General features: G+C 43.3%; 1 protein-coding gene and 1 long non-coding RNA gene across 4 annotated transcripts in view; one reads left to right on the top strand and one right to left on the bottom strand.

Annotated features, from left to right (window-relative positions):
• Positions 1-27,258, top strand: part of DCC (DCC netrin 1 receptor) — a gene marked incomplete at its 5' end in the record, with an annotated part of 954,207 nt that overhangs the window by 885,819 nt on the left and 41,130 nt on the right. For all 3 annotated transcript variants that reach the window (XM_079994683.1, XM_079994682.1, XM_079994684.1), the window contains 3 exons: positions 7,471-7,536; positions 18,413-18,575; positions 26,908-27,134. In XM_079994683.1, the coding sequence (XP_079850809.1) occupies positions 7,471-7,536; positions 18,413-18,575; positions 26,908-27,134 (456 nt within the window). The remainder of the gene's footprint in view (positions 1-7,470; positions 7,537-18,412; positions 18,576-26,907; positions 27,135-27,258) is intronic.
• On the bottom strand, positions 15,157-27,029 carry LOC307226461. The gene is made up of 3 exons (XR_013843448.1): positions 26,924-27,029; positions 24,523-24,683; positions 15,157-15,249 (listed from the first exon to the last, which is right to left on the bottom strand). It is a non-coding gene; the product is annotated as an uncharacterized lncRNA (long non-coding RNA).

Here is a 27,258-nt window from a genome sequence, read left to right as displayed (position 1 = left end):
AACCAGAACACAGGCATGCACAGACTGCCTCTGCCCTTTGTTCCTCTTTTCCCATTTCTCACTCAAGCCTAACTGCATTTTTACTTCCTGCTCCGGCACAGCCCACATTTTGCTGTTAAGTGCAAAATAGGAGGAAGCTAAGTTCTAGAGAAATAAATTTATGGAACTCCTACACTTGAAGCCAGGACTATTTTTGAAACCAGCTGGACAAGGCCAAAAGAGGGCCCTTAAATCATTTCAAGGTAGATTTCCATTCACCGTTTATTAAATCAGTTTTCCGTGTCAGGCTAAAGGTGTTGAGTAAATGCAGTCCTTGATTTGATTTGATTTTATGTCGGCACCTAATTTAATTAGGTCAAGTAACAAAAGCCCTTCATTTGCTTCTCCTGAAAGCTACAAGGTGGCTCTACATGCTATTAGCTGCTGCATACTTTATGAAATGGTTGTATTTCTCCAGTGGCCAGCACAAGGTCTCTGCAGAGTTTGGGTTGCCTATATACACGAAGTGTGTATATATACAAAGCCAGCTGTTTTCATAACGAAATTACTTTGGTGGTTATATAATTATACCAAAGTGCATTTCTGCATTTCTTTGCACTGGTTTCAGAGTGATTATATAATGAGGAATTAATTCCCTTAAGGAAAAAGAAAACTGTACGCAGGATGAGGAGAAAGTTAAGCAACAACAACTGTACAATAGGAAAACCTGGGAAATTAGAACTGAGAATTGTTTCTAGAGAAGCCCAAACATATGTTAGATGGGACTCTTGGTTTGAAGGGGACCAGGGGTGGGGGAATAATCTGTTGTACATCTGAGCTAAAGCAAAGGGTGGTATCCAACTAAGTTTTACTCAGAGTAAACCGACTGAAGTTCTGCTTATTCATTTCAGTGGGTTTACTCTGAGTAAAACTTTGTTGAATGCTGACCTAGGGGTTGTGTCCATTGCTAGCCCTACTCATTGAAAATAATGGATACGAAAATAATTATGAAAATAGCGGATAAATCCAAGTTAGGTCCATTCATTTCAACAGGCCTACTCAGAGAAAAACTCACGACCCATAATGTTTAACTTTCCAGTCTTATTCAAGAACTTCAAACTTGCAGTCTCCACTTTGGATCAGTTTGGGGAGCCATAACGTTTGCCCCTTGCACTGTCTGGCATGTTCTCTCCTCCAAGAAAACCACCCTGATATTCATTTCTTTTCTGATCCTTTGCCAGCACAGTGATGGTGGATGTTTTGTCCCTTTCAGCACTGTGCTGAAAGTGCCAGGATGCAGGAAGAAGCCACTCAGTTGCCTAGGAAACCAACCATGCCTTCCAAATTGTTATTGTTATAATTTGGCTATTACTGGAGGTATACCGGAAAACTAATTTAAAAAAAAGTTTTCCTAATTTTTTAAAAAAGTTGTTGAGCTTTTTTTTTAGGGAGGGGCAAACCAAAGTTCCCCCATGGAGATAAAAATGAGCCTGCAATTGACCACTATCACACAGGGACCTGTAGATCACGGTTGACTTGTTGGACATCCCTGGTCTAGACAACCAGATGACTTTTTCCTCTATTGTGGGACTATGCTCTGCAGGATGGCTCTGGAAAGTACAAAATGGATGTGAAGAGTCACAGAAAAGGGGAGAAATTTAAAGCAAATGGGGGAAGTGTAGGGGGATTCCTCAGAAACTCCCCAGTTTTGTCTTTCAGTGGCCTGCAGTGTGTATTAGAATCACAGAACCGTAGAAATGTAGAGTTAGAAGGGACCTGCTGGAAAGAGACTCATAATCCTCCAGTTGACTGACACCACTGTGCAGACCTTCCAGGCTGAAAACCAGAACCGTATGCTTCAAACTTCAGAAATGGTTGCCTCCTCTGTTCCGTGGAAGGCAAACAGCAGAAACTTGAAACCCACCCTGTTGAGTTCAAAATGCCGAGCCTTCTCTGGCCGAGGAATTAATGTGTTGTGTTTGACAGGACACCTGCCATTTTACACCTCGCTGCTTTTAATCTCATGAATAAACAGAGTGCTAATTGTCTGAGTTTTCAAGGAAATAGCATTTGTAAGGCAGTTGAAGCGTTGCCTGAGCATTCCAATTTTTACTCTCTCTTTTTCCAAACAAAAGTGTAATTCAACCTGTGCCGTGTTTGGATTACAACAGTTATGTTGCTGCTTGGCTGTTTGAAGCAGAAACTGCCTCTGCTCAACACTGTTTGGCCGAACACCAGAAATGTCTGGTTTTGCTTGTTGCGGTGCTTTCTCCCAGCTGGTAAGATGTAACTGAAAGTTACATCTATTGCTTAATGCCAGCATGCAGACAGGCCCCTCTTTCAATGCTGTAATAGCAGAAAGATGCCTCGTTTTTTATTTTCTTTTTTTTACCTTTCCCTGGATCACAGCTGTCATGCAGTGAAGAGAAATCCAGATGGATTTCAAAGCCTTTTTTAAGAGTGAGAGAGACTGAGAAAGCAAGAGTGAGAGATGATTTTGAACCGATACATATTTGCCTATTCTCTCAAAAGAGTTCCCCTCCTCCTGCTTCACCTCTGATTTTTATGAAACATTTTTCCTGTAGGGAGAATACTCAGCGGGATGTGGAGATAATAAGATATAATTGGATGTCAGTGGTCCAATTGTGGTCTTTTTTTGGGGGGGGGGGGACTTGGTGCCAGAAGATTCAGGAGATCAGAAAATTAATATAGCTTTAGGCTGCCATCCTGTGTACATTTATCTGTGAGTAAGCCTCATTGGCCATAGTGGGACTTACTACTGAGTAAAATATGCCAAGACGTTGGTGCTGTTGGAATAATTTTTCAGTGCTATTCATATGTCCAATCCTAACCTTGGAGGAATGTCACCTTGGAATTGTTTTCTGTCTGTCGTTTTAAGATATTCTAGCAAACCAAGATTGGTGAGGAACTCTGGGTTAGCTCAGTTGGTAAAGTTGTGGGTTCAAGCCCAACTTTGGGTGAAAGGTTCCTGCATTACAGGGTTTTGACTCGATGGCCCTTGAGGTTCCTTGCAGCCCTATGATTCTCCTGGTTTTCAGTTTTAATTTAAAGTAATTTATATATTTAGAGCATCTGTTCCCCACTTTTCAGCTGAATGGGCTCCTGCAGTACCTGACATAGAATCAATAAAAACAAGATAGTTTTTATCACAGTCTTGCGCTCTAAAAAATAAAACGTCACAACAATTAAAAGCAAGGAAGAGGAAAAATGCAAACATAGGTACCATCTCTTCAGCTTAAATAGTAATCTAAAGTGTATGAGGTTCTATTATATAAGGCAAACACAGAAGTCTTTCTGAATTTGCTTTTGAGTCTGAAGTGTTACTTTTCCATAGCAAAACTCAGAGGCTCCTTATAGTTATTGAAAAGCACAGGGGCAAGATGGAACCCAGGTGTGTTTTCTCCAGCTGGAAAGAGCAATGATATATTCAGATACAGAGAGAGAGAGAGAGAGAGAGAGAGAGAGAACACTACCTCTTAATACTGACCCCTCAAATAGGAACAGAACTACTGTCAATCACTGCTCTCCATTCCCATCCATTTCAGGTGGTCAAGAAGGATTGATTATCAAATTATCAAATGCTTCTGAGTGGTCTAGGATGAGCAGGATTACACTCCCTCTGGTGAGCTTCAGGCTCCCTTTGCATGTCTAAGCAAAGTCTAAGCTGAGTAATAAAATTGCATCACCATAAATCCAATATGAGATATTGGTTGGATTAGTTTTGTTGAAATGCCATGCACTAGACTTGTTAAGGGCTATTTGATTTATAGCTCTGCTATCAGCCTAATTGCCACAAATCAAAAGCTCAGACCTTTTGCTTTCATGCATAAAACTAGAGTCTTTTGCTTCCCTAAGGAGAAGGTCTATTTTGAAAACACTTTAGAATATATTCTAAAGCTGGAGTGGGTCTTATTTGATAATTAAAGGAGGTTTCGGTAGATTGCAATGAAATCACCAACTCATATATATTCGCACTCATTACATTATTTTCCAGCATAATTGGAGCTTAAAACTAACCACAGGGTTGTTTTTTGTAAAGCTAAAGGCCATGTGTCTCTCTCACCGCCCCTAGGAAAACAGCAAAAAGGTATGGTTGGGCAAGGATAGAATTTTGCTCAAATGGGATGGGATCCATTCTAATAACATCAACATTGCTGCTGCCTACTTCTTCCACATGTTCCAGCATTCCTTCTAAAATTTGTACAGTAAATATGTGACAATTTTTCAAGGGGTTCAAGTTCCAGCTGGTCTAAGATTTCTGACCACATGCACAAACAAACAAACAAACAAACAAACAAACAAACAAACACCACATATCCTGCTCGTGGGTGCAAAATGACTAATTTGCTCTCCATTTCTAATGATTACGACTGAGCCGTTGTGCAACTCTACTCTGCTTCCGAGGATCAAATGCCAATGGCTCTGCAATTATCCTGATTGAGAAGTTGATTATGCTGAAAACGCCCGTGATGATAATGACCTTACATTCCTAATTGGGCCTTTCAAACCAGAGCACTTCACACTGTTGATAGGCAAATCAGCAAAGAGGAATAATTTCAGGTGTACCTAAGCTCCAGGCGCCTCTCCTGCACAATGAAACAACTTCTCAGGTTAACCACCATCATTCTCAAAGCATATGTCAGGTCTCCTTGTGGGCTGCTGCAAAGCCTCTCCTAAACTCGTTTCACGGTGTGCACCTCCAAGGTAACATGGGCAAATCCATCAGTTGTATGCCTGACCACTCGGAGCCTGTGGGGCAGCCCTGTTATTTTTATGAGACTATAAACCCTGTAATTTTTACGAGTCTATAAAGTTTCCGTTGTAATTTAAGACCCTGAATTTGCTGCATGCGGGTAATCAGGATAACATATCTTGTAGTTCCCAACTCTGCTTTGATCTCTCGGCCCGGTTGTTAGTAGGTAGCCATGTTGGTCTGCTGTATGCCATCAAATGCCAACAGTGCCCTTCAGCCCTCTATATTGGACAAACAGGCCAAACCCTACGCCAAAGGATAAATGGACATAAATCTGATATCAGGAATCACAAGACAGAGAAACCAGTAGGAGAACACTTCAGTCTCCCAGGACATTCTATACAAGATCTCAAAGTAGCTGTCTTATTACAAAAGAATTTCAGAAATAGACTGGAAAGAGAAGTTGCTGAGTTGCAACTTATTACCAAACTTAAAACCATGTAGAGACCTGGTCTGAATAGAGACATTGGATTCTTATCTCACTATACATGGTTAAGCTATTTTTAGCCATCTCATCCCTTGCTTTTTCCTGTAAGACCTATTGCAGTCGTTAACAGTCGTCAACCAGTTTACCACACCTATCAGCCAATCACCCATTCCCACCACCCTTCTGAGTAATACTCCTCCCCACCCACTCACTATATTTAAGGGTCTGGTGACTTCTGTTTCAGTGTATCTGAAGAAGTGTACATGCACACGAAAGCTCATACCAATAACAAACTTAGTTGGTCTCTAAGGTGCTACTGGAAGGAGTTTTTTTATTTTGTTTCAACACTTTAAAAGGTAAAGGCAAAGGACCCCGTCCATTAAGTCCAGTCATGAACGACTCTGGGGATGTGGCGCTCATCTTGTTTTACTGGCCGAGGGAGCCGACGTTTGTCCACAGACAGTTTTTCCAGGTCATGTGGCCAGCATGACTAAGCTGCTTCTGGTGAAACGGAAACGCCGTTTACCTTCCCGCCAGAGTGGTACCTCTTTATCTACTTGCACTTTGATGTGCTTTTGAACTGCTAGGTGGGCAGGAGTTGGGACCGAGTAATGGGAGCCCCCACGAGGATTCGAACTGCCGAGCTTCGGATCGGCAAGCCCTAGGCTCAGTGGTTTAGACCACAACGCCACCCGTGTTTCTATATACACATATACATCCATAATAATCTTTTTAAGAAATGAAGCTGAAGTATATGAGTAAACTGCCTGGTTTAATCACTTTGGGCTAGAACTGGCACAGTTAGAAATTATCTGGAGTGCTTCTGACTCTTCTGAGAATATATCCTAGGACTGATATAGAACAAAGATAGCTAGAGGGCCTTTTTGTGAGTCTTTGCGAAGGAATGGCAGTGCAGGGCAGCGCCACACTTGCTGAGTCATTCTTTTCTGTCAAGTCATGGGAAAATGTGACTTGCATAATAAGCACACTGTCACTCAACATCATTAGTACCAGGAGGCAGTGAGGCAATTTGTGAACAGTTTGCAAATCCTGCTATTGTAAGAAACTGCTATAATTTCGTACAATTTTATATGTGTAATAGCCATGTGCCCTTAGAGGTTAGCTTATTATATGTGTCGTCCTTCAAACAGCTAATATATACTTCTAAAAATGAACTTCACTTTTTCAAAAATACTTCATATAGTAAAATAACCACTTTCCATTTATATTTGACAAAGTCTACTCACATCCATTACTATGTTCTGGAATACGACGTCCAGAAGTTGTTATGCTGCTTGGTATAACAGAGTGTGAAAGGAGGCTATATATTTTACTTATTTACAAGATTTCTATACCATCTGTCAATATTTTTTTTTCATTCTGTGACATATTATTAAATATTATACGAACAGTTAGGAACCAGGCAACACAAAGTGAAAACAGAATCGATCAATACAAGAGCAGGATTGTTATTATTTTATTTTTTAAAACACTTCAGCTTTGGGTAGCATATTCCTTTTGAGTGATTTGACTTTGCATGGAAGTCCGTCAGTCAACAGGAGACATATACACCAAGAAAGCATTTGGTCTAGTTCGTGATGCCCTTCCATCAGCCCTAGTTAGCATTGTTAAAGTCCGTTATTGGGCTCCCCATTGACTACTCCAGATGTGTGTGCCTTAAAGCAGTAATGGCCAAACTCAGCCCTCCAGCTGTTTTGGGACTACAATTCCCATCATCCTTGACCACTGGTCCTGTTAGCTAGGGATGATGGGAGTTGTAGTCCAAAAACAGCTGGAGGGCCAAGTTTGGCCATCACTGCCTTAGAGAGCCATGGTGTCACCTGGCAGAATAATACAGTTTCCATGCACAGAAATAAAATGTCAAAGGTGGAGCTTTGAGGGGGGAAATGGACCTCTGAGAAGTGAGCACATCTAGCACTAAACTTGTCTTAAGATGCATGAATATCTCTGCTGTCAGGTTTGTCATCTTCTGAGAGAGAATATTCTAGCTCATGCCACAATCCTCACCTTCTTTTGTCACTTTTAACTAGCAATTCTGAATAGCAGAGTAATGACAAGCAGCATGTGGCTGGAGAGCGTCAAAGTGCTCAGAGATTTGGTTTAGAAAAGGCTGCTTTTATGGCAGATTTTTCTCAGGCAGCTGTTCAGTCACCTCCTCTTACAATATCTAATAGCTTAAACGTCAGATTGACACTGTTTGAAGAATTGAGCCTGTCTTGACTCAGGTATATCAGCCATTCTGCACTGATGCTCATTTTTCTTTTTGCAGGTCGTCATGGCGATGGGGCCTACTGGCCGGTTGACACAAATCTGATCGACCGAAGCAGCCTTAATGGTAAATATGGACTAAAACCATTTTCCTCTGAATTGGCCTTCTTTGTTCAATACAATTAAACTCCAGAATGTCTTTGTTATTCGTGTCCCCCTCCTTGTCTCCACTTTCATCAAATCTTTCTGCATTCATCAGATGGAATAATACATTTTACTACGGCACAGTCAACTGCAGCTGTCGTAAACAGGCAACTTGGCCTAAGAAGACATAGCACGATGCCTTATACTGAACCAGCCCTGCTGGTCCCTCTAACTCAGTATTGTCTAAACTGACTGGCAGCTGCTCTCCAGGGTTTCAGAGAGGCAGTCTCTCCCAGCCCTACCTGGAGATACCAGGAGTTGAACCTGAGTCCTGCATGTAAGCAGATGCTCTGCTTCTGAGCCACAGCCCCTACCATAACAGTCAGAGTTTGTTGGTGAAATTATGAGAAATACGACTTTGGAGAATGCCCCAGCGTATATGGCAGCACCACAAGGATTCTTAACACTTAACATTAGTACAGCACAGGTCATAGGAGCTAAAAGCTGAGATACGTGGCCCTGTGATGGAATGGCTTCCATCAAGTGAGCAGCTCTGGGATTTGCAATGTCATCTGGTGCTAGATGTTTTGAACCACAGCTATCATCATCCCTGGCAATTGGCAACGCTGGCAGAGGCTGATAGGAGTTGCATGTTAGTTTGCATTTCTTAGTGCAGAAAGTATGGATCTGATGTGTAGAGATCTTTCCTATTCTAATTACAGTGGTACCTTGGGTTACAAACACTTCAGGTTACAAACACTTTGGGTTATAAACTCCGCTAACCCAGAAGTAGTACCTCAGGTTGAGAACTTTGCCCCAGGATGAGAATGGAAATCGCGAACCGGCAGCACGGCGGCAGCAGGAGGCCCAATTAGCAAAAGCACACCTCAGGTTAAGAACTGTTTCGGGTTAAGAATGGACCTCCGGAATGAATTAAGTTCATAACCCGAGGTACCACTGTAATTCAAGAGGGTTTTGGAAGGCTTCTCTGTGTGAAAGAAACAAGCAGAAGGTTCGTGGTGTTTGGGTTATTCCTTCAGAAGAACTGAGTACAGCTGGCTTAAGCTGAAATGCTTTCTGGCTAGCCATCCCCAGATAGGCTTCCCATATTTCAAAAAGTGAAAATCCAGACACAAAAGTTCTTGAGGGTTTTTTTTTTTGGGGGGGGGCACAGTTGTTGAGCTTTTTTTACTCTTGCCCAAAATTTTTGAGCTTTTCTTTTGCACAATCTCAAAAAAGAAGTTTTCCAGCTATTTTTAAGGGAAATCACCCAATTCTAGACTTCTGACATGGGTTGCCATACATCTGGATTTTCCGGACATTGCAGCGATTTCCGCCCAGACACTGTTTCCGACTGCCATATTTAGGCAATGGCTGGGACATTCCAGATGTATGGCAACCCTATCCCTAGATCTGCCTGTTGTATTTCTGTCCAATCCCTTTTGGGGAAGCAGATTTGCATGGCGCTAATGCATTTCATCCTGTGAGAGTGTTGTTGATCAGTGTTTAAGCCAGGGGTCGTCAACCTGGTCCCTTCCACCCACTAGTGGGTGTTTCAGGATTCTAGGTGGGCGGTAGGGAGTTCTATGGCACAAGCTGAATCCTCCTTCCATCGAGCACTGGTGGGCGGCAAGGAAATTTTACCATCAAGAAAGATGCACTAGTGGGCAGTAGGTATAAAAAGGTTGACTACCCCTGGTGTAAGCTCTAGTGTCCACCACTATGCTGCTGTCATGTCCCATGTATACATGGAATCACATTGCGACTTTTCACTGTCACCGCAGCTCCAGCTCCCTGGGGAAATCATTTATTTACCTTTACAACGGCTCAGCGGATCAGTTTAGATACATCTTTTTTCCCCAGCATCATGCTTTTGAGCTAGGTGAGCAGGCGAGGTCAGGAGAAGCTTGAACAAAGCTTTCAAAGAGTTGTGACCCAACACACAAGCTAGGAAAACAGATGACAGTGATAAGGTATTAAGCAGGGTGGAAGCCTGCAATAAATTTACAGTCCTTTCCCATGTGAGGATGCCGCCAGAATCACTGGAGCAAAAGAGTCTCTGTGAGAAAAGAAAGTTCGGGAGATTAAAGAGGGGAATGGAATAGATAATTGGGGGAAAATTCATTATTCCTTGGCTTCTCCTAGCCATGACAGAGCAGTCATTATATGCACTGTAGATTTAGCATATATAAACTGCAGAGCCAGGAAATTGCACTGTGTTAAGAAGCAGGCCCTATTTTGTCTCAACACCATTTTGTTTAAAATATAAACAAACCTGTTACTCAGATCCCTAACAAAATACAAGGTGTGACCATAAAGTTCGGTGAATGGTCATAGAAATCGAACAGCGAGAAATATTCAAACATACAATCGGCATCAGATACCCACAAAATGCACACAATTGTGTATGGAAATGAAGCTGTAACTCGAAAGACAGTGTATGAATGGTTTAAGCATTTCCGTGAAGGGTGGCAAACCATTGAAGATGACTCTCATTCTGGCACACTGTTGACGAGCAGAACGGCAGCAAATGTTGACGGAGTTTGTGAGTTATTGATGCAGGGTCGATGTTTTCTGTCCGAATGGTGGTGGAAGCATTGCATATTCCACATGAAATTGTTACTGAGGATATGAGTTGTTCTACCCTCCATATGAGGGATGCGGGTGGCACTGTGAGTTAAACCACAGAGCCTAGGACTTGCCGATCAGAAGATCAGTGGTTTGAATCCCCACGACGGGGTGAGTGCCCGTTGCTCGGTCCCTGCTCCTGCCAACCTAGCAGTTCGAAAGCATGAAGTGCAAGTAGATAAATAGGCGGGAAGGTAAACGGTGTTTCCGTGCGCTGCTCTGGGTTGCCAGAAGCAGCTTAGTCATGCTGGCCACATGACCCGGAAGCTGTACGTCGGCTCCCTCAGCCAATAAAGTGAGATGAGCGCCGCAACCCCAGAGTCGGCCACGACTGGACCTAACGGTCAGGGGTCCCTTTACCTTTACCTTACCCTCCATATGCTCTCAATCTGGCGCAACCAGATTTCTTTCTTTTTCCAAAACTGAAATCTGCACTGAAAGGGCACAGATTTCCCAACATTTCACACGTCCAAGCTTCTGTGACGAGGGAACTGAAAGTAGTACAAAAAGAGGACTTCTCCAGAAGTTTACAACAGTTCTATGAACGTTGTCAATGGTGCATTGTATTAGAGAGGGCCTACTTTGAAGACCTGTAAGGTATACATGTTCGAATATTTCTCGCTGTCCGATTTCTGTGACCATTCACTGAACTTTCAGGTCACACCTTGTAGGAGAGGCTCTGCAATACCCTGTGACCTTTCAGAAACCAAAGGGTAGCACCCTAGGAAGAAGAGTGAGAGTTCATGGCAGAAGAAGCACCACATCTGCTCTTGTGACAGCCAGGGATGAAGGGGAAACAAGTACATCAGTTCCAGAGGCGCCATTGGAGCCCCTTGTTGGATGTCACCCCATTGCATTGAATGGGGCATACAGTTGTACAAGTCATCTTTGCCTTTCAATAAGAAGAGCTTCCTGATGGATGATGTCTGAAATGGCTACTAAAATTGCTCTCACACGATAAAAATGATTTTCAGATAATTATAAAAGAACATAAAATGCATGCAGTGAGGTTTGTTTCCATTTTGCTCGTAAAGGCTCCTGATGGGACATGTAATTTTAATTAAGCCTGACCTGATATTGCAAGGTGTGGAAGAAAAAACCCCTATGGTTTACAAAAGATTTATAACTTCTGATCATTATCAACTTCAGTTAAGGCATGCTACCAGCTTCTTTCCTTTACCACGCCATACCTAATGGGGATTCATGAATTTAAAAGAAGAAAATAAATGTAACCTGAAGGTTACATAAAGCCAGCCTCAAAAATGGAAAATTAGTACAAGACACATAGCTGATTAAATCAGATGGGCTATTTTTTTCTTCCATACACAAGATGAGGAAGCAATTCTTGATTCTGTCTTCCTTTTTTAAAAAAAGTAGCTTATCAGTAGATAGATGACTTCTTCTTTTTTGTCTTTTAGGTAGCTGTCATAGATGGTATCAGTAAAACCTGTTTAATTAGGTCTCCATGATGTTTTGCACCTAATAATTTTCTTTATCAGAGCCTGGGTAAATCAGGGGTCTTGACTGTTGATGGCAATGTACATCCTCAGTGGTGGAAACCATATTGTGTGCATTAAACTTCACAGGAAGCCAAGGACTTCTGGGTTTGTTTCCCAGGATTTGAAATGTGAAAATCATTTCCAAGTTGTTGTTTTTTTAAAAATAAAAAGACAGAAGATGCCTTGAACCCTCTGTTCACAGGTAATGGTGGCTACAAGATAAAGCTCCTATATGAGAAGCCCTGTAGACTTTGTGCTATGAGATCTCTGGTGTAAAGTCAGAAGTGCTCCGCAATCTCATTTGCATCACTATATCATGTGTGCAGAGCCAAGTAAGCTTGGATCAGTGCAAAGGGAAATCAGTTTATATCCACCTAGTCATGTTGCACCCTTTGGTTCCAGATGATTAATACCTGCAGCATCACTTGAGTCTGTGGAAAAGCAGCTTCTGGAAAAAGGTTATTTTGGGAAAGATAGCATCAAATCAATCATTCTCTATCGGTTTTAAATATTAAAATCTTCTAGCTTTTCAAGCATTCCATCTGTAGGGCAGGGGGCTTTACATTACAGTGGTAAACACATGAATGTCCTGTAAAGCCACAACAAACTGTATTTATTGGAAAAGCACACCAGATGGTTAGAAACAGTGTCATATGAAATGTCTGCCATGTGTCAGAAATGAAGCCATTGATGTGGAGGTTGGTCTATGGAGTGAGTCATTAATGTGTAGCAGCTTCCCATGCAGACTGGATTCCACTTTACAGTTTCTTTTCCTACTCTTGTGTGCATTAGTGGAGGTCAATGGCAGCATGCACATGAATGCCTTGATTTAGATCAGGGACCCCCCAAACTCGGCCCTCCAGATGTTTTGAGACTACAGTTCCCACCATCCCTGACCACTGGTCCTGCTAGCTAGGGATCATGGGAGTTGTAGGCCAAAAACATCTGGAGGGCTGAGATTGAGAAAGCCTGATTTAGATAGAGTCATATTGGCATGGAACCCGGCTGGCTGGCTGGCTGGCTGGCTGATTGGTTGGTTGAGTTTATTTATATGCTGCCTTTCCATATTAAGCTGTGCTCAAAGCAGCTTACAATTTTAAAAAAACAAAACTCCACAAAGCATGGGTTTTTTTATTGTTATTTTTTACAAAATCAGTTTACAAAACATGTTTCAATGAATTCAAAGATCAACAGTTTAGCAAACATAGAATAAATCCAATTATAACCTAGAAATATTTATTTATTTATTTATTTATTTATTGCATTTATATCCTACCTTTCCTCAAGGTTAGTGCACACAGGTCTGCTCTTCCCCATTTTAGCCTCACAACAACCCTGTTAGGTAGGTTAGGCTGAGAGTGAGTGACTGCCCCAAGGTCACCCAGTGAACTAAATGGCTGAGTGGGGATTCAGAGTCTGGGCTCCCAAATTCCAGTCAGACATCCTAACCCAGCCTTTCTCAACTTTGGGACCCCAGATGTTGTTGGACTACAACTCCCTTCATTCCTATCCAGCATAGCCAGTGATCCAGGATGATGGGAATTATAGTTCAGCATGGAGCCTCAGCAGCCTGGCTTAACTGATGAGCTGAACTGAGCCAAGTGATCTCCTTTGGAAAGGACTGGAAGCCTTAAAATGAATTCTGGAGTAGGTGGTTTAGTATAATAAAGCAAAGAATATTAAACTTAACCAGCATGGAAATGACAACATTTTCTTGACATGCTTTAGCAGCGAGAAACATGTTATTAAATAATATTAAGGTAATTACTCAAGGATTTCTTTTCCCCCCCTTTTTTTGAGAAGTGTCTGAGTTGCAGCACATAATAAGAAGAGTTTATTTTTCTATTTTACTTGTTCTTTCACCAGTATGTTAATAAGGTTGAAAAAAAAGGAGTAGTATCGAGTTGGTCCCACCAGTAGAGTTTCAGCCATGGTAGTCCTCTGGATATTCTCCTGAGCCCAAATAATGATCCAAATGATTCTCCTTAGAATAAAATAAGCACCAATACCAGGGTAGGTAGAAGTCTCACAGGGTGACAACTAAGCAGTCACAGCTCACACAAGTGTTCCCATTCTGCTCAGTTCTGCTCTGCCCTCCACACTCAGCACAGCAGCAAATACTTTGGGGACCTAAGTGCAGGGAAGAATGAAATTAGGTGCACAGTCCCTTGCCATGGTTTTGTTGGCACAAACAGAGAAAGCTCATCACACCGAGCTTGGTATATACACCAATGATTCCTGAGAGGAGAGCGATCATAATTTTGAATCAAGGGTGCTGTACCAATATATTAACATAATTTGTTACAGATTGTGAGCTGAGTGTTAAAACAGGCACTCGAATTAGACAACAGATGAGGAGGTTCATTATACCATAAACACCACTGGGCAGGAAAATAAGAATCCATCTCTCCTGTTCTCCCATCTTCAAGGAGATAATGTTAATAAAATGATGGGCACCAGCAATTGCTAACTAAATGGCTGCTAGTGTGAAGTAAATGAAATGGCTTCTTCCTTTCTGTGTTGTTATTTAAGACTTAGGAAGTGCCTGAAATTTCCCAAGAACTGTCAGGGGTCTAAAGATAAGATAATTGCTGCTTGTAGGCTAAGTATTCAATTGATGTGATACAAAGGAAAGAGGCAAGAAGGAAGCCTGTACCTTCACTGGTTAATGACTGGCGTTAGGGTGCTGTAGGGTTCACTGGATTCACCTGAGCCCTGAGCCATATTGGGCCATTTTGGAGGAATCCAGGCATTGGTTGGATCATGTTGAGACAGCCCCAGATTACTATGGGTCAAGTTGTGCATCCCAGAGCAATCCAAGGCTGTCAGGGGGCATCAGAAGAGTTAGGATTTGATACCCCACTTTATCACTACCCGAAGGAGTCTCAAAGCGGCTAACATTCTCCTTTCCCTTCCTCCCCCACAACAAACACTCTGTGAGGTGAGTGGGGCTGAGAGACTTCAGAGAAGTGTGACTGGCCCAAGGTCACCCAGCAGCTGCATGTGGAGGAGCGGGGAAGCGAACCCGGTTCCCCAGATTACGAGTCTACCGCTCTTAACCACTACACCACACTGGCTCTCAGGCAGGAAGGAGAGGTAGGCATGAGTAGGAAGAAGAAGAAGCCACAAAAGGTGGAACCTACTGGACAATTGCATTGTCACAAGGGAAGGTAGGATGGGAGCCTTTCCCACCCTGCCTGCCCTTCTTCCTACCAGGCCTCTCCTTCTTCCTGCCTCCTGAATCAGCACCACACAAGATCTAACTCTCTGCAGTGCTGGTTGGTGCCCCATCGCAATGCTGAGAATCTTCATTCAATTGGGTAACACCCTGCAGGATCAAACCTGCCTGGTCTTGGTCGGAAGATGGGGATATCTCCTGCTCCCTCTACCTCCCTCCTCATCGTAAGTAAGAAATTGGGTTTTAACAACCCTTAGCCTTACCTCTACTAAACAGCTTCAGGCATGGATCCAGGGTGGAGCAGGTAGCCTTGGGGATGACCCTGGACAGGTCAGGATGATTGGAAGGGAGCCACAAAGTGGATTGGGGAGGCTGTGCTCAGTCCTTCCTCCTAGGAGGCAGAATTCGAAGCCCTGGGGACCAGTGGCAGAAGCTAGAGTGTGCCTTCCTTCACCTCTGCTCCCCCAATTGGAGCAAAGTGTTCTACCAGAAAAGTTCTCCGCACCTGCTCCTTCTCTGGCCAATGGATGGGTATCTCCCCTTTTCCATGATGTGTCAAAGCATAAATTCCCTGAGTTTTATTGCCCCTTTCCCAAGCAAGCCCTGTTCTTTAGAGCAAAATGCACATGCACTTGGCAGGTATTAAATTGCATCTGTTTTTATAGGTGGGCATGGGGAATAAGGGGAGTAAATTTGTGCCAGTGGAGCATTATGTAGTTTGTCTTCCTACACATCAAAATACATCAGATATTTTTCATAAGCCATGATATTTCACTGCTCAGATCACAGGATGTGTTTCTGCAGTATAAAACATCTTACTGACGTGCAAAAAAGAATTGCTCCTCATAGAAATCCATAGAAATCTTTGCCAGCTCTCACTCTGCATAATAGTTATGCTTCAAGTGATGCCCACATGTGTCAGCATACATATTTTGAGATCTTCAGCCCAGGCAAGAGGAACTTGGCCCAAATGTCTGGTTTTCTGTAGACGCTCCTAGAAAAAAAGCTTCAAGTTACAGACAACAAACTTTTCCAGTTTCTAAGTTCCACTTTTACAGTTTAAGACCCTTGGCTCTCAGATAAAAAGCCCATTCACACAATCTGTTTTCAAGATGTAGAAGTCACTACAGAGTTGCAGATTTTTGCCTTTAATGTCTTCCTCCCTCCCTTCCTCGCAGTACAATTATCAACATGTAAGTTCTGCAGGGTTGTAAGATCAAAAGAAAACTGAATCCTAGAAAGGATGGACAGTTGACTGTCCTCGGGTCCAGTATTGGACCACTTTGACTGGATATCCCCAGCCTATGTGGACAGACTCCTCCGAGCTGGAAAGCCCACCACTTGTCCTCTCGACCTGTGCCCGTCCTGGCTGATTAGAGCGTGTCCAGATGAGGTGCGGGCCCCCCTGGGGGATATCATCAATTTGTCCCTTGGCACCGGGACATTCCATGGGGAACTGAAGGAGGCAGTGGTGCGCCCGGTTTCAAAGAAAACATCATTAGATCCCTTAATCTATCCAATTACCGCCCGGTTTTGAATCTTCCATTCCTGGGTAAGGTGATTGAGAGAGCGGTTGCTGAACAGCCTGGTAGGTTTCTGGATGAAACATCGGCTCTGGATCCATTCCAGTCCGGCTTCCGCACTGGTCATGGGACCGAGACGCCTCTGGTCGCCCTAACAGATGATCTCCGCAGGCAGCTGGATCGAGGTGGGTCGGGGCTGCTGATTCTTCTAGACCTGTCAGCAGCCTTCGACATGGTCGATCATGAACTCCTGGACCACCGCCTTGCCGACGTGGGGATCCAGGGTACAGTCCTTCAATGGCTGCACTCATTTCTCTCTGGTCGGGGACAGAGGGTGGCGCTTGGGGGGGGAATTGTCATCCCGCCACTCCTTGGTGTGTGGAGTGCCCCAGGGTGCGATACTCTCCCCAATGCTTTTTAACATCTTTATGCACCCCCTCGCCCAGCTTGTCCGGAGTTTGGGGCTGGGCTGCCATCAGTATGCTGATGACACCCAACTCTATCTGTTGATGGATGGCCATCCTGACTCGGCCCCAGACACACTGATCAGATGCTTGGAAGCTGTGGCTGGATGGTTACGTGGGAGCCAGTTGAAGTTAAATCCTTTGAAGACAGAGGTCCTCTGGCTGGGACGGGACGATATGGGATTGAGGGGGCAACTCCCATCTCTTGTGGGGGTGCAATTAGTGCCAGCACCGTCCATTAAGAGTTTGGGTGTAATCTTCAATACCTCCCTCTCCATGGAGGCGCAGATTGCAGCTATAACAAAGGCGGCATTTTTTCATCTCCGCCAAGCTAAGCAGTTGGCTCCTTACCTCTCTCGCCCTGACCTAGCCACTGTGATCCACGCGACGGTCACCTCCAGACTGGATTATTGTAACTTGCTCTACGTGGGGCTGCCCTTGAGACTGACCCAGAAACTCCAGCGGGTGCAGAATGCCGCAGCAAGACTCCTTACGGGGTCTTCGCTGCGAGATCACATTCATCCGGTGCTATACCAGCTGCACTGGCTCCCGGTGGAGTACAGGATCAGGTTTAAGGTGCTGGTTTTAACCTTCAAAGCCCTATACGGCCTAGGACCCTCGTACCTACGGGACTGCCTCTCCTGGTATGCCCCACAGAGGAACTTACGGTCTTCAAATAAAAACATCTTGAAGGTCCCAGGCCACAGAGAGGTTAGGCTGGCCTCAACTAGAGCCAGGGCTTTTTCGGCTGCGGCTCCAACCTGGTGGAACGCTCTGTCACAAGAGACAAGGGCCCTGCAGGACTTGACATCTTTCCACAGGGCCTGCAAGACAGAGCTGTTCCACCAGGCCTTTGGTCAGGGCGCAGCCTGACTCCCTCCTTTGGCAATCTTTACAAAACTTTAGTTTATGGTTGCCATCAATTTTGATTTTAATTAATTTTTATAATGTTTTTATAATGTTGCACTGTTTTAGTGTTGTTAGCCACCCTGAGCCTGGCTTCGGCTGGGGAGGGCGGGATATAAATAAAATTTATTATTATTATTATTATTATTATTATTATTATTATTATTATTATTATTAAAGTTCTCGAAAGCTAGTGGTAGCTAGTGATAAAAAGTCACCTGAAAAATGTTAATCGGGGTTGGCTTTCAATCAATTCCTATTAACATTTTTGGATGATTTTTTCTTTCATTCATTTATTCTCATCCTTAGGGAGATGACCAAAGGCCAATTCCTATTGTCCTCTTTCATGATTCTTTACAGCAGAAGGAGCTAACCTTTGGCCTTCCAGATGTTCTTGGACTCCAGCTCACATCACCTCCAGCCATTAGGACCAACTGTTGGGATGATGGGACTTGTATTCCAGCACTGGACCACAGCTTAGCCACCCAAGCTTTATAGTCAGGTTGACCTGGTCCTCCTTAACGTTTTAGCAGCTTAAAGGAATCAAGGCTTCAGTAGTCATTTGCTAAAGCTTCATGCTTCCTTATTTTTTCATTTGGAAAACTGTGAATGTTACATTATAGCTATTTGCAGTCTTTCAGGACTTTTTATGTTCTTGCAGAACCCCCCATTGGGCAGATGCACCCTCCTCATGGAAGTGTAACACCCCAGAAGAACAGCAACCTTCTTGTCATCATCGTTGTCACCGTTGGGGTGGTTACTGTCGTGGTGGTGGTGATTGTGGCTGTGATTTGTACCAGGCGTTCATCAGCACAGCAGAGGAAGTAAGTAACTGGAAAATATCCCTGTCCATCAATCTTTCCATCCTGCTCTGGAGCAAGTCAATCAGAGCAAACCTGTTTTTTTTCACCCTAAAGTAGAGTCCATGCAATGGTGAAATATGCTTAGGAATCCAGATACTTCACACAGTCTCATCACTTTTGTGGAACAAGTAAATGTCAAATTCATTTGATTTAGCGGCCAGGAAAGACAGCCCCAACACTTTTTATAAAACTCAGGCAGAAATCCAAGTTGTAAAGCATGCACACCCATAATGGCAAAAATACAATAACATAGGAAACAACGGGGCTTCTTTACCTGTTGGAACATAAGGAGCTGATAGAGATCTAGGGGGGGTTTCGCACATGGGATGCATGCGCAAAGAGCACATCGTGGAGGATGCACTGTTAGAAGTTGGCTACAAGTGGAACTTTGTAGCTGACAGGCCATTCTGATATGGATGTGGTATATAAATTAAAAATAACAACTGAAGAGCTGCAAAGAATCTCCCAGAATCAAAAGCCAGAACCAGGCTAGAATCTGGGACCTTGAGATCAGTTATTTGGGTAGTATTCAACTACATTATGCTTATTAGGAGCGGGTGGCGCTGTGGTCCAAACCACTGAGCCTCTTGGGCTTGCTGATCAGAAGGTCGGTGGTTTGAATCCGCATGATGGGGTGAGCTCCCATTGCTCTGTCCCAGCTCCTGCCAACCTAGCAGTTCGAAAGCACGCCAGTGCAAGTAGATAAATAAGTACCACTGCAGCAGGAAGGTAAACAGCATTTCTGTGCGCTCTGTTTTCTGTCACGGTGTCCCATTGCACCAGAAGCAGTTTAGTCCTTCTGGCCACATGACCCAGAAAGCTGTCTGTGGACAAATCCCTTGGCATGAAAGCAAGATGAGCGCCGCAACCCCATAGTCGCCTTTGACTGAGCTTAGCCATTCAGGGGTCCTTTACCTTTTACATCATCCTGAGAGTAGATCTACTGAAATCACTTGACATAAATCAACCAAGACTAACTGATTTCAACAGGTCTATGCTGTGCATCTTAATCAGATGTCACCCTTTGTTTTTCCTTGGAGTGCATTCTGGACTGAAGGTTCCCAGGGTTCTGACATCCTCCCATGCTTTTTGGTGGGTCAACCCACCCAGACAACTCATAGGTTTCCCATAAGCTTGTAGAACTATAAAAGCTTCAGCATCAGAGTTGCCAGAGAAAGAGCATAGGCCTTGTCTGGATCCTCTCCCTAATTTTTGCATTCTCTGCTGCCCACTGAATTTCCCCCTTTGTACCTTCAGCTACTCATCCTGTCTTCTGCCCAACATCACAATGCCTAGGGACATCACAAATGAGGTGGGAGGAAGTAAAGCGAAACCAGAACAAATGTGAAGTGACTTTTGTATGCCTTATACTGCCAACTAGTAGCATTGAAGAATGTGTTAGGAAACTTTAATAAGCTCTGTTAAGGATAAATTATGTAATTAGGGTGAGGAAGCAGTTTCAAATGGAGCACTTCGGCAAAAGATCATAAGCCTATCCAATACACATAAGAGACAAGTTATTGGCTTACATGGATTCTGAGTTTGTTATAAAATAACTCCCAGAACCAGAAAGAACTCAAAAATCCATATGGCAACTTGATCATAGGAGAGTGGTCTTTCCTCTCATCCCTGAAAAAAGCATCAATCTGTGACTATTATATTAGAAAGCTATCTGGAACAAAGACAGCCCTCACTAGTAATAGGAGGGAAACTAAGTATATGTTAAGAATGCCTTCTGGCACAGTTATTACTTATCATGACAAGCATCTATGGGTCTGGATCAGGCTTTGAAGCTAAGCTGATAAAAATGAGGAATTATCATCCTGGCATTGAAAGAACGCAGCATCACTAGGAAGTCTGCCATTTTCCCCTTGGGATATTGTTCTTCTTTTAGCTTTGCACTATGTTTCCAGCACTCATTAGCTATGGCATTCTGCTTCAAAATCTTGACTCTTTTCTGCTAAGCATGGATGTGTCAGGGCTGTGTGTGACCATAGGAGAGCTTCACTTCCCCTCCAAGCCCTTCTGTGACAGCATGTAAAGCAAGAAGTCACATTTGCACAGCATTATTTCTTGTTTCTAAATACGATCTATTCCTTACTGCCTTGTGCATTGATATCAGTTGAGGCCCCTTTATGGAGCCATGCGAAACAAAAGGAGGCAAGTATTTCATACCACCGGCTTACATGCAGTTGGGACCAATGAGGCAAACTGAAATTGGTATCCTTTCGCTTCCTTTGTACCTGTTTACAGCTATGTATGAGCAGAATCCCTACTGATGGGAGGACTGATATGGGGCAATAATTGCTTTAAATTGGCAAGACAGAAAACTGCATACCAACCAGCTATTGAAAGACCTGATGGTAATGAATAATGAGCTCTTGTTTCACTTGTTATTTGCCATTACTGCGCAGCATCAGAGTACAACAATATGATTAGGAAAGCAACATTATGGCAAATTTGATACAAAACTCTGGCTGGAATCCAAAGAACCCATGCATAAATAGAAAGTGCTTTCACATGTGGAGGGAAGGTTGACAGTTTATTGCTCTAGCTGTGAACCCTTGTGCTGGGTTGAATTCTACTCCAGCATATGTCCCACTCACTAACTAATCCAAGTTAAACAGCAGCAGCAGTATAGGGGGAAAGTTGTGCCACTAAGGCAGTAGCAAGGCTACACAATGGCACTGATCACAACCAGGGTGGAAGAAGAATATTTACTCAGTCTAGGCAGTTTTCTGCCTTACTGGAATCTCTGGTTTCTACTTGAAAACTGAAATTTTAGAACATTCAAGGCAGCACCACATAAAATGTGTTTGGCACAGTTCAAGGTGTACTTCTAATCATTTAGAAGATTCTTGAAAGCCTTTAGCTGTGCATACCAAACAAATGCAATCGTTCATTTGTTATGTTCATTCATTCATTCATTTTATTTCCATACCGCTTTATAGTTTTCAGGGGCAAATCTCAAAAGTGCTTTATAGCCTACATTAAAACATCAGATAAAACATTGCAAAAAAAAAAAGGAGGTCAAATACAGTATGCATTCAAAGAAACATAATCAACAAACAAAAATTTCTCTTAAAGGTTTCAAAATAAGACATTCCAGAGGAAAGTCATGTATAGAATACACATAAGCTGCCATTGTGCGAATCTCCATGGTGGATGCAGCCAACATTGTCCGTTCCAAATGTTATTTAGCTACAACTCCCATCAGCCCTAGCCAGCATGACAAATGAAGGAATGGGTTTCCCAAACCCAAAACTGACTGTGCAGGCAGTTTGAAACGGGCACCAAAATCCCTATTTTTCCTTAGCTAAAATCCATTAACTTGAGCTTTGAGTCAATGTATAAACAAAAACCCAGCTGTATAAACATGTGCTCAGAGCCCTCTCCTTTATCAGTTTGTGACGGCAAGGATGACCTTGGCTGTTTCAGTGGAGTAGGGATGACATGTCTAGGTCTTATCTAGATTGTGGACACACTACACAGGTGCCTTTCTGCTGTTCCGGAGAGCAGAAATAAAGAACTCTTTCTCTGAACCAACCCTCGGTGTCATTTGACTTCCTTCCTCCTGTCCAGGAGCAACACAGACCCAATCAATGATCTCCAATAAGGCTACACAAGAACACTTGAAGGCCACTACTTTTGCTACCCCTGTTCAAAAGTCATCTAAGAGCCACTCTACACAGGAAGTCTTCCAGGGACTATACCACTTTGCTAAGCAAGACAAGAAATCGGATGTTTGCATTTCTTTCCTTTTTTTATGGATAAGCACTCAAATACAGAAAACAAGCAGTCCTGAGAAAAGGCTAGACTAGAACCCTTGTCCCTGACAGGCTAGTATTTAATAGGCATTGAAAAGAGGACAGTGCGTGCACCTGCCTACTCTCAATAGATTCCAAAGTGTAAGCAATGCCACACTAAATTAAACTGTCATGTCCCCTTCATTTAGTCTGGGTTCTTAAAAAATAAAATAAAACAAAAAGCTACCATATGCATTGTTGTATCACAGAATAAAGGCATTGCAAACTGGTCCAGATTCAGCAGAACAGCTGAGGCTGCCTTATATTGAATTAGTCCATTGATCCCATCGCTGGTCAAAAATTTCATCCAAAGATCTCGGGGCGGTCCACAGTATAAAAATGCAAAATAAAGCCATAAAGTATATAATATAAACATTAACAAAAAAAAAAAAACAAGCCAATAGCCCCTCCCCCCACAAAAAACCCATTCTTCTCACCATAAATAAATGGATTTGGCTCACTGACTCACTCAGAACAGAGCCAGGTTACCCTACATTTATATTGCAACAGGCTGTCAAAATTCATTATAGAAAGTTTGCAGGGAGGTATTGCTTACTGAGAAGTCCTGGAGCTTGACAATAATTGAGAACAAAACTCAAACCTGATGTTTATACAAGGAGAACATACATTTGGATGACTCATTCATTTTCATCTCTTTGTTATTGATGTCCTTTCATTCTATAGTCTTGTCTCAGATTTCTGTCACTGCTTATTATCAGTGAGACTGGTGGTAATGTGCAGAAATAAACAATGTACTGAATGCTAAATTGTCTCCTTTTAAAGTCTTTAGGCAGCAGTAGTGTCGCTGATGCAAGACCGAAGATCTGTCTGGAATGACACACTCATTATTTATAACCTCTTACTTACAGTTTCTGGGAACATTGCTCAAGTTTCTGTGGCATAGCACAAATTAGGTTTAATGAATGGTCATTTGAAAAACCAATCAAATCCCCCCAAATAACAAAAGTTGACTTGACCTTTCAAATAGAGCTTGCACTGTACGTTTGTGGCATGGATGAGGAACCTCCAATTGTTGCTGGGCTACAGTTCCCATGATCCCTGCCCCCATTGGCCATGATGGCTGTGGCTGATGGAAACTCGAGTCCAACAATGTCTAGAGGGGAACAGATTCCCCACCCCTGACCTATAGAACTAGAGTCATAGATAAACATAGACAAGTCAATCCACATGCAGCTTCCATTTGCTGAACATGGTAATACTAGATGAATGACATGGTTTAGCTTTGCATGTAAAAGTAAAGGTAAAGGGACCCCTGACCATTAGGTCCAGTCGTGACCGACTCTGGGGTTGTGGCGCTCATCTCGCTTTATTGGCTGAGGGAGCCGGCATACAGCTTCTGGGTCATGTGGCCAACATGACTAAGCTGCTTCTGGCGAACCAGAGCAACGCACGGAAACGCTGTTTACCTTCCCTCCAGAGCGGTACCTATTTATCTACTTGCACTTTGAGGTGCTTTCGAACTGCTAGGTTAGCAGGAGCTGGGACCGAGCAATGGGAGCTCACCCCATCGCAGGGATTCAAACCGCCGACCTTCTGATCGGCAAGTCCTAGGCTCTGTGATTTAACCCACAGCACCACCCGCGTCCCCTTAGCTTTGCATGTAACCCCTTTTAAAAGAAATGAATTCCATATTCTATGTAAACAGCATCCTCAGTAATGTGCTATGTGGGTAAACTGCTTAAGAGCACTTGGTTTTTCTCATATGAAAAGTGAAATACTTTTTTTAAAAAAATGTGAAGAGTGGTCAGTTGCACAGACATCCTAAGTCATACAGCAAGAGAACATATTGTGATTAATATTCATAAAGCGGTAAATGGGATCTGACACTGAATGCTTCCTTGGATTAAAAAAACACACACATTTTAATGTATGTCAAAAATAAATGCAACATATGCTGCATAACAGAGGGGGAAGTGTAGACGCGCAAGCCAGCTCTACTAATTAAAGGGTTGATGCTACTAATGGGTGATTGTTGCATCATAAAGAACGCATTTCTAAAAGGGGAACTTCACACTATTCCCTCTGTTTCTGGAGGGAGCCGTTTTAACGGTTGCGTATCATCTGGTTAACAAATGACTTACTCTGTCAAGCTGCAGGCCTGCATCCCTTCAAGCCACGATTGACATTTCCTCTCATTGGACGCCTTCCATGCATCTTCCCAACATATGCTGTCAGCGTGGGGCCTGATGTCTAGCTGGAAGGGGTTGGCAGGTAGCCTCAGCTGGAGCTAAAACTGGTGTCACTTTATGTAACAGAAGAAAACATATGATGTGGGAGTACACAAGAAGAACCCTGCTGGGTCAGACTGGAGACCGATCTTCTCCAGGGTCCTGTTTCACAAACTGGCCAACCAGATGCAGCAGCCATCCATTGCTATTGCTTCCCAGCATATACAGAGTCCGATCCATGTAGCCATCATGACTAGAAGTCATTGAGAGCCTTACTCTAATTCCCTTCTAAAACCATATCACATGAGCACTTCTCTCTGGATCCAACTCTATAAATAGCAACAGCAGCAGGTTATATTCAAACTTTTTTTTTAAGTCCTCAAAAATAAATGCCTTATTTAAGTTCTTATGGACATCTGAAGAAACTCCTTCCAGTTCTTAAATGTATTTACCTCTGCATTTCCATTATCTAAAAAATGAATTGAGTAGTTTCTATTGACCATATATATAAACATACATGAGCTACTTTCATACTGGGGTGCAAAATCTGGTCAAGCTGAGTAAATCTCCCAATCTATGGCTATGAACTGGACCTCTTGACTCTCTCAAATGACTCAGGAGATGCTTTTTTGGTAGAAGACATAACTATGGATGTATAAAGTCAGTTTAGTAAACCCACACAGGTTCACTTTCCTGTCTACTTAATGGCTTGCCTTAACTCTTTATTACAGGGACTGAAATCCTTTGTCAGCTGGGGCTCCCGTTGCACTTTTAGACCAAGCAGAAACCAGGCATCTGACCCCATGCCCTTGGAAATTAAAGATGTCATCCTGGTCTCAAGCTTAAAAGGGAGGAGAGATAAATCACAGGAAGCTTTCATAGAAGACAGGATGATCAACAGATCAAGACATCTATCACTGTAACAGTCATGGCTGTATACTATATTGGAACATTGCCCCAATGGCATCTTCTCCATGCCATTTCTATAATACGAAGCCTGATTTGTTGCATGAACAGTTATTTTGCACATTCCACTGTTTACTTTCTCTTTAAGAAAGGTCCAGCTCACCATTAAGTTGTTGCAGTAAGTCACCAGTTGACTATGGGCAGCCCACAATGGATGCTAGTTTGACAACAGCCTGCAGAGGTGCTAAAAACTATGGCAAGCTGTCTCCCTAGCTGGTTTGGGGGTGGCCCCTGGCTCTACAGCAGGTCAAATAAATTAGGGTTGCCATATTTCAAAAAGTAAAAATCTGGACACAAAATTTGCCAAAAAAATCAAAGCTTCTGATATGGGTTGCCCTACGCCCGGGTTTCCCCAGAGTTTTTTACCTATTCCTAAAATTCCGCTCAGACGTTATTTCCCACAGACGAATCCCAGATATGGCAATGGCAGCTGGAAGGGCCCACACAAACATGCATGTGTACAACAGTAAAGGCCTGGGCTGGAAAGCTTAAAGGCCACCGCTGCTACATAGGAGCTGAGTTGAAGCAAAGAAAATACGAATTGGCCCAGCCCCATAGCTTGACCAATCACAGCTAGGAATGGCTAGGAACTAGGTGGAGTCATAGATTTTAAAAGTGGAAACTCACCCACGCTGGCCAGATTTGAATATGCTAAGAAAAAATGTTAGTAAATTTCACCTTTGCAACCCCCACCCCAGAATTTTCAACAAAATATTCCTCCCACTGCTAATAATAATAATAATAATTTATACCCCGCCCATCTGACTGGGTTTCTCCAGCCACTCTGGGCAGCTTCCAACAGAATATTAAAATATAATAACCTATTAAACATTAAAAGCTTCCCTAAACAAGGCTGCCTTCAGATGTCTTCTAAAAATCTGGTAGTTGTTTTTCTCTTTGACATCTGGTGGGAGGGTGTTCCACAGGGTGGGTGCCACTACCAAGAAGGCCCTCTGCCTGGTTCCCTGTAACTTGGCTTCTCGCAGAGAGGGAACCGCCAGAAGGCCCTCAGCTCTGGACCTCAGTGTCCGGGCAGAACGACGGGGGTGGAGATGCTCCTTCAGGTATACTGGACAGAGGCTGTTTAGGGCTTTAAAGGTCAGCACCAACACTTTGAATTGTGCTTGGAAACATACTGGGAGCCAATGTAGGTCTTCCAAGGCCAGTGTTATATGGTTATATGGTCTCATCACAACTAGTGATGAGAATTTTGGGAGCCTGAAGACTGAAGCCCTGATGATGCAAATAGTATTATCTACTGGATGGAAAGTTACACAGCATTGAAGTACTTCAGGTGTTTTGACTTTCCACTCCTTTTCTCTTCCCCAACAGAAAACGTGCCACTCACAGTGCTGGCAAGAGGAAGGGCAGCCAGAAAGACCTGCGGCCCCCAGATCTCTGGATACACCATGAAGAGATGGAGATGAAGAATATCGAAAAGCCAGCGGGTTCCGATCCAGCAGGAAGAGATTCCCCAATGCAGAGCTGCCAGGACATCACCCCAGGCAGCCACAGCCAATCTGAAACTCAGATGGGCAGCAAGAGTGCCTCACAGTCTGGTAATAATTCTATCTGTACGAAGGGCCAGTCAGCACATGCATAGAGATTGTTGACACTCCATTACTAAACCCTCTATGACTCACAGATGAATGTGTGAATGGCCATCACTGACAAATATTGAAT

The sequence above is a fragment of the Podarcis cretensis genome (genome assembly GCF_951804945.1).
Source record: "Podarcis cretensis genome assembly, chromosome: 11".
Classification (NCBI taxonomy): Eukaryota; Metazoa; Chordata; class Lepidosauria; order Squamata; family Lacertidae; genus Podarcis; species Podarcis cretensis.
The sequence above is the reverse complement of the archived record's forward strand: the minus strand, read 5'-3'. Positions and strand labels throughout refer to the sequence as shown.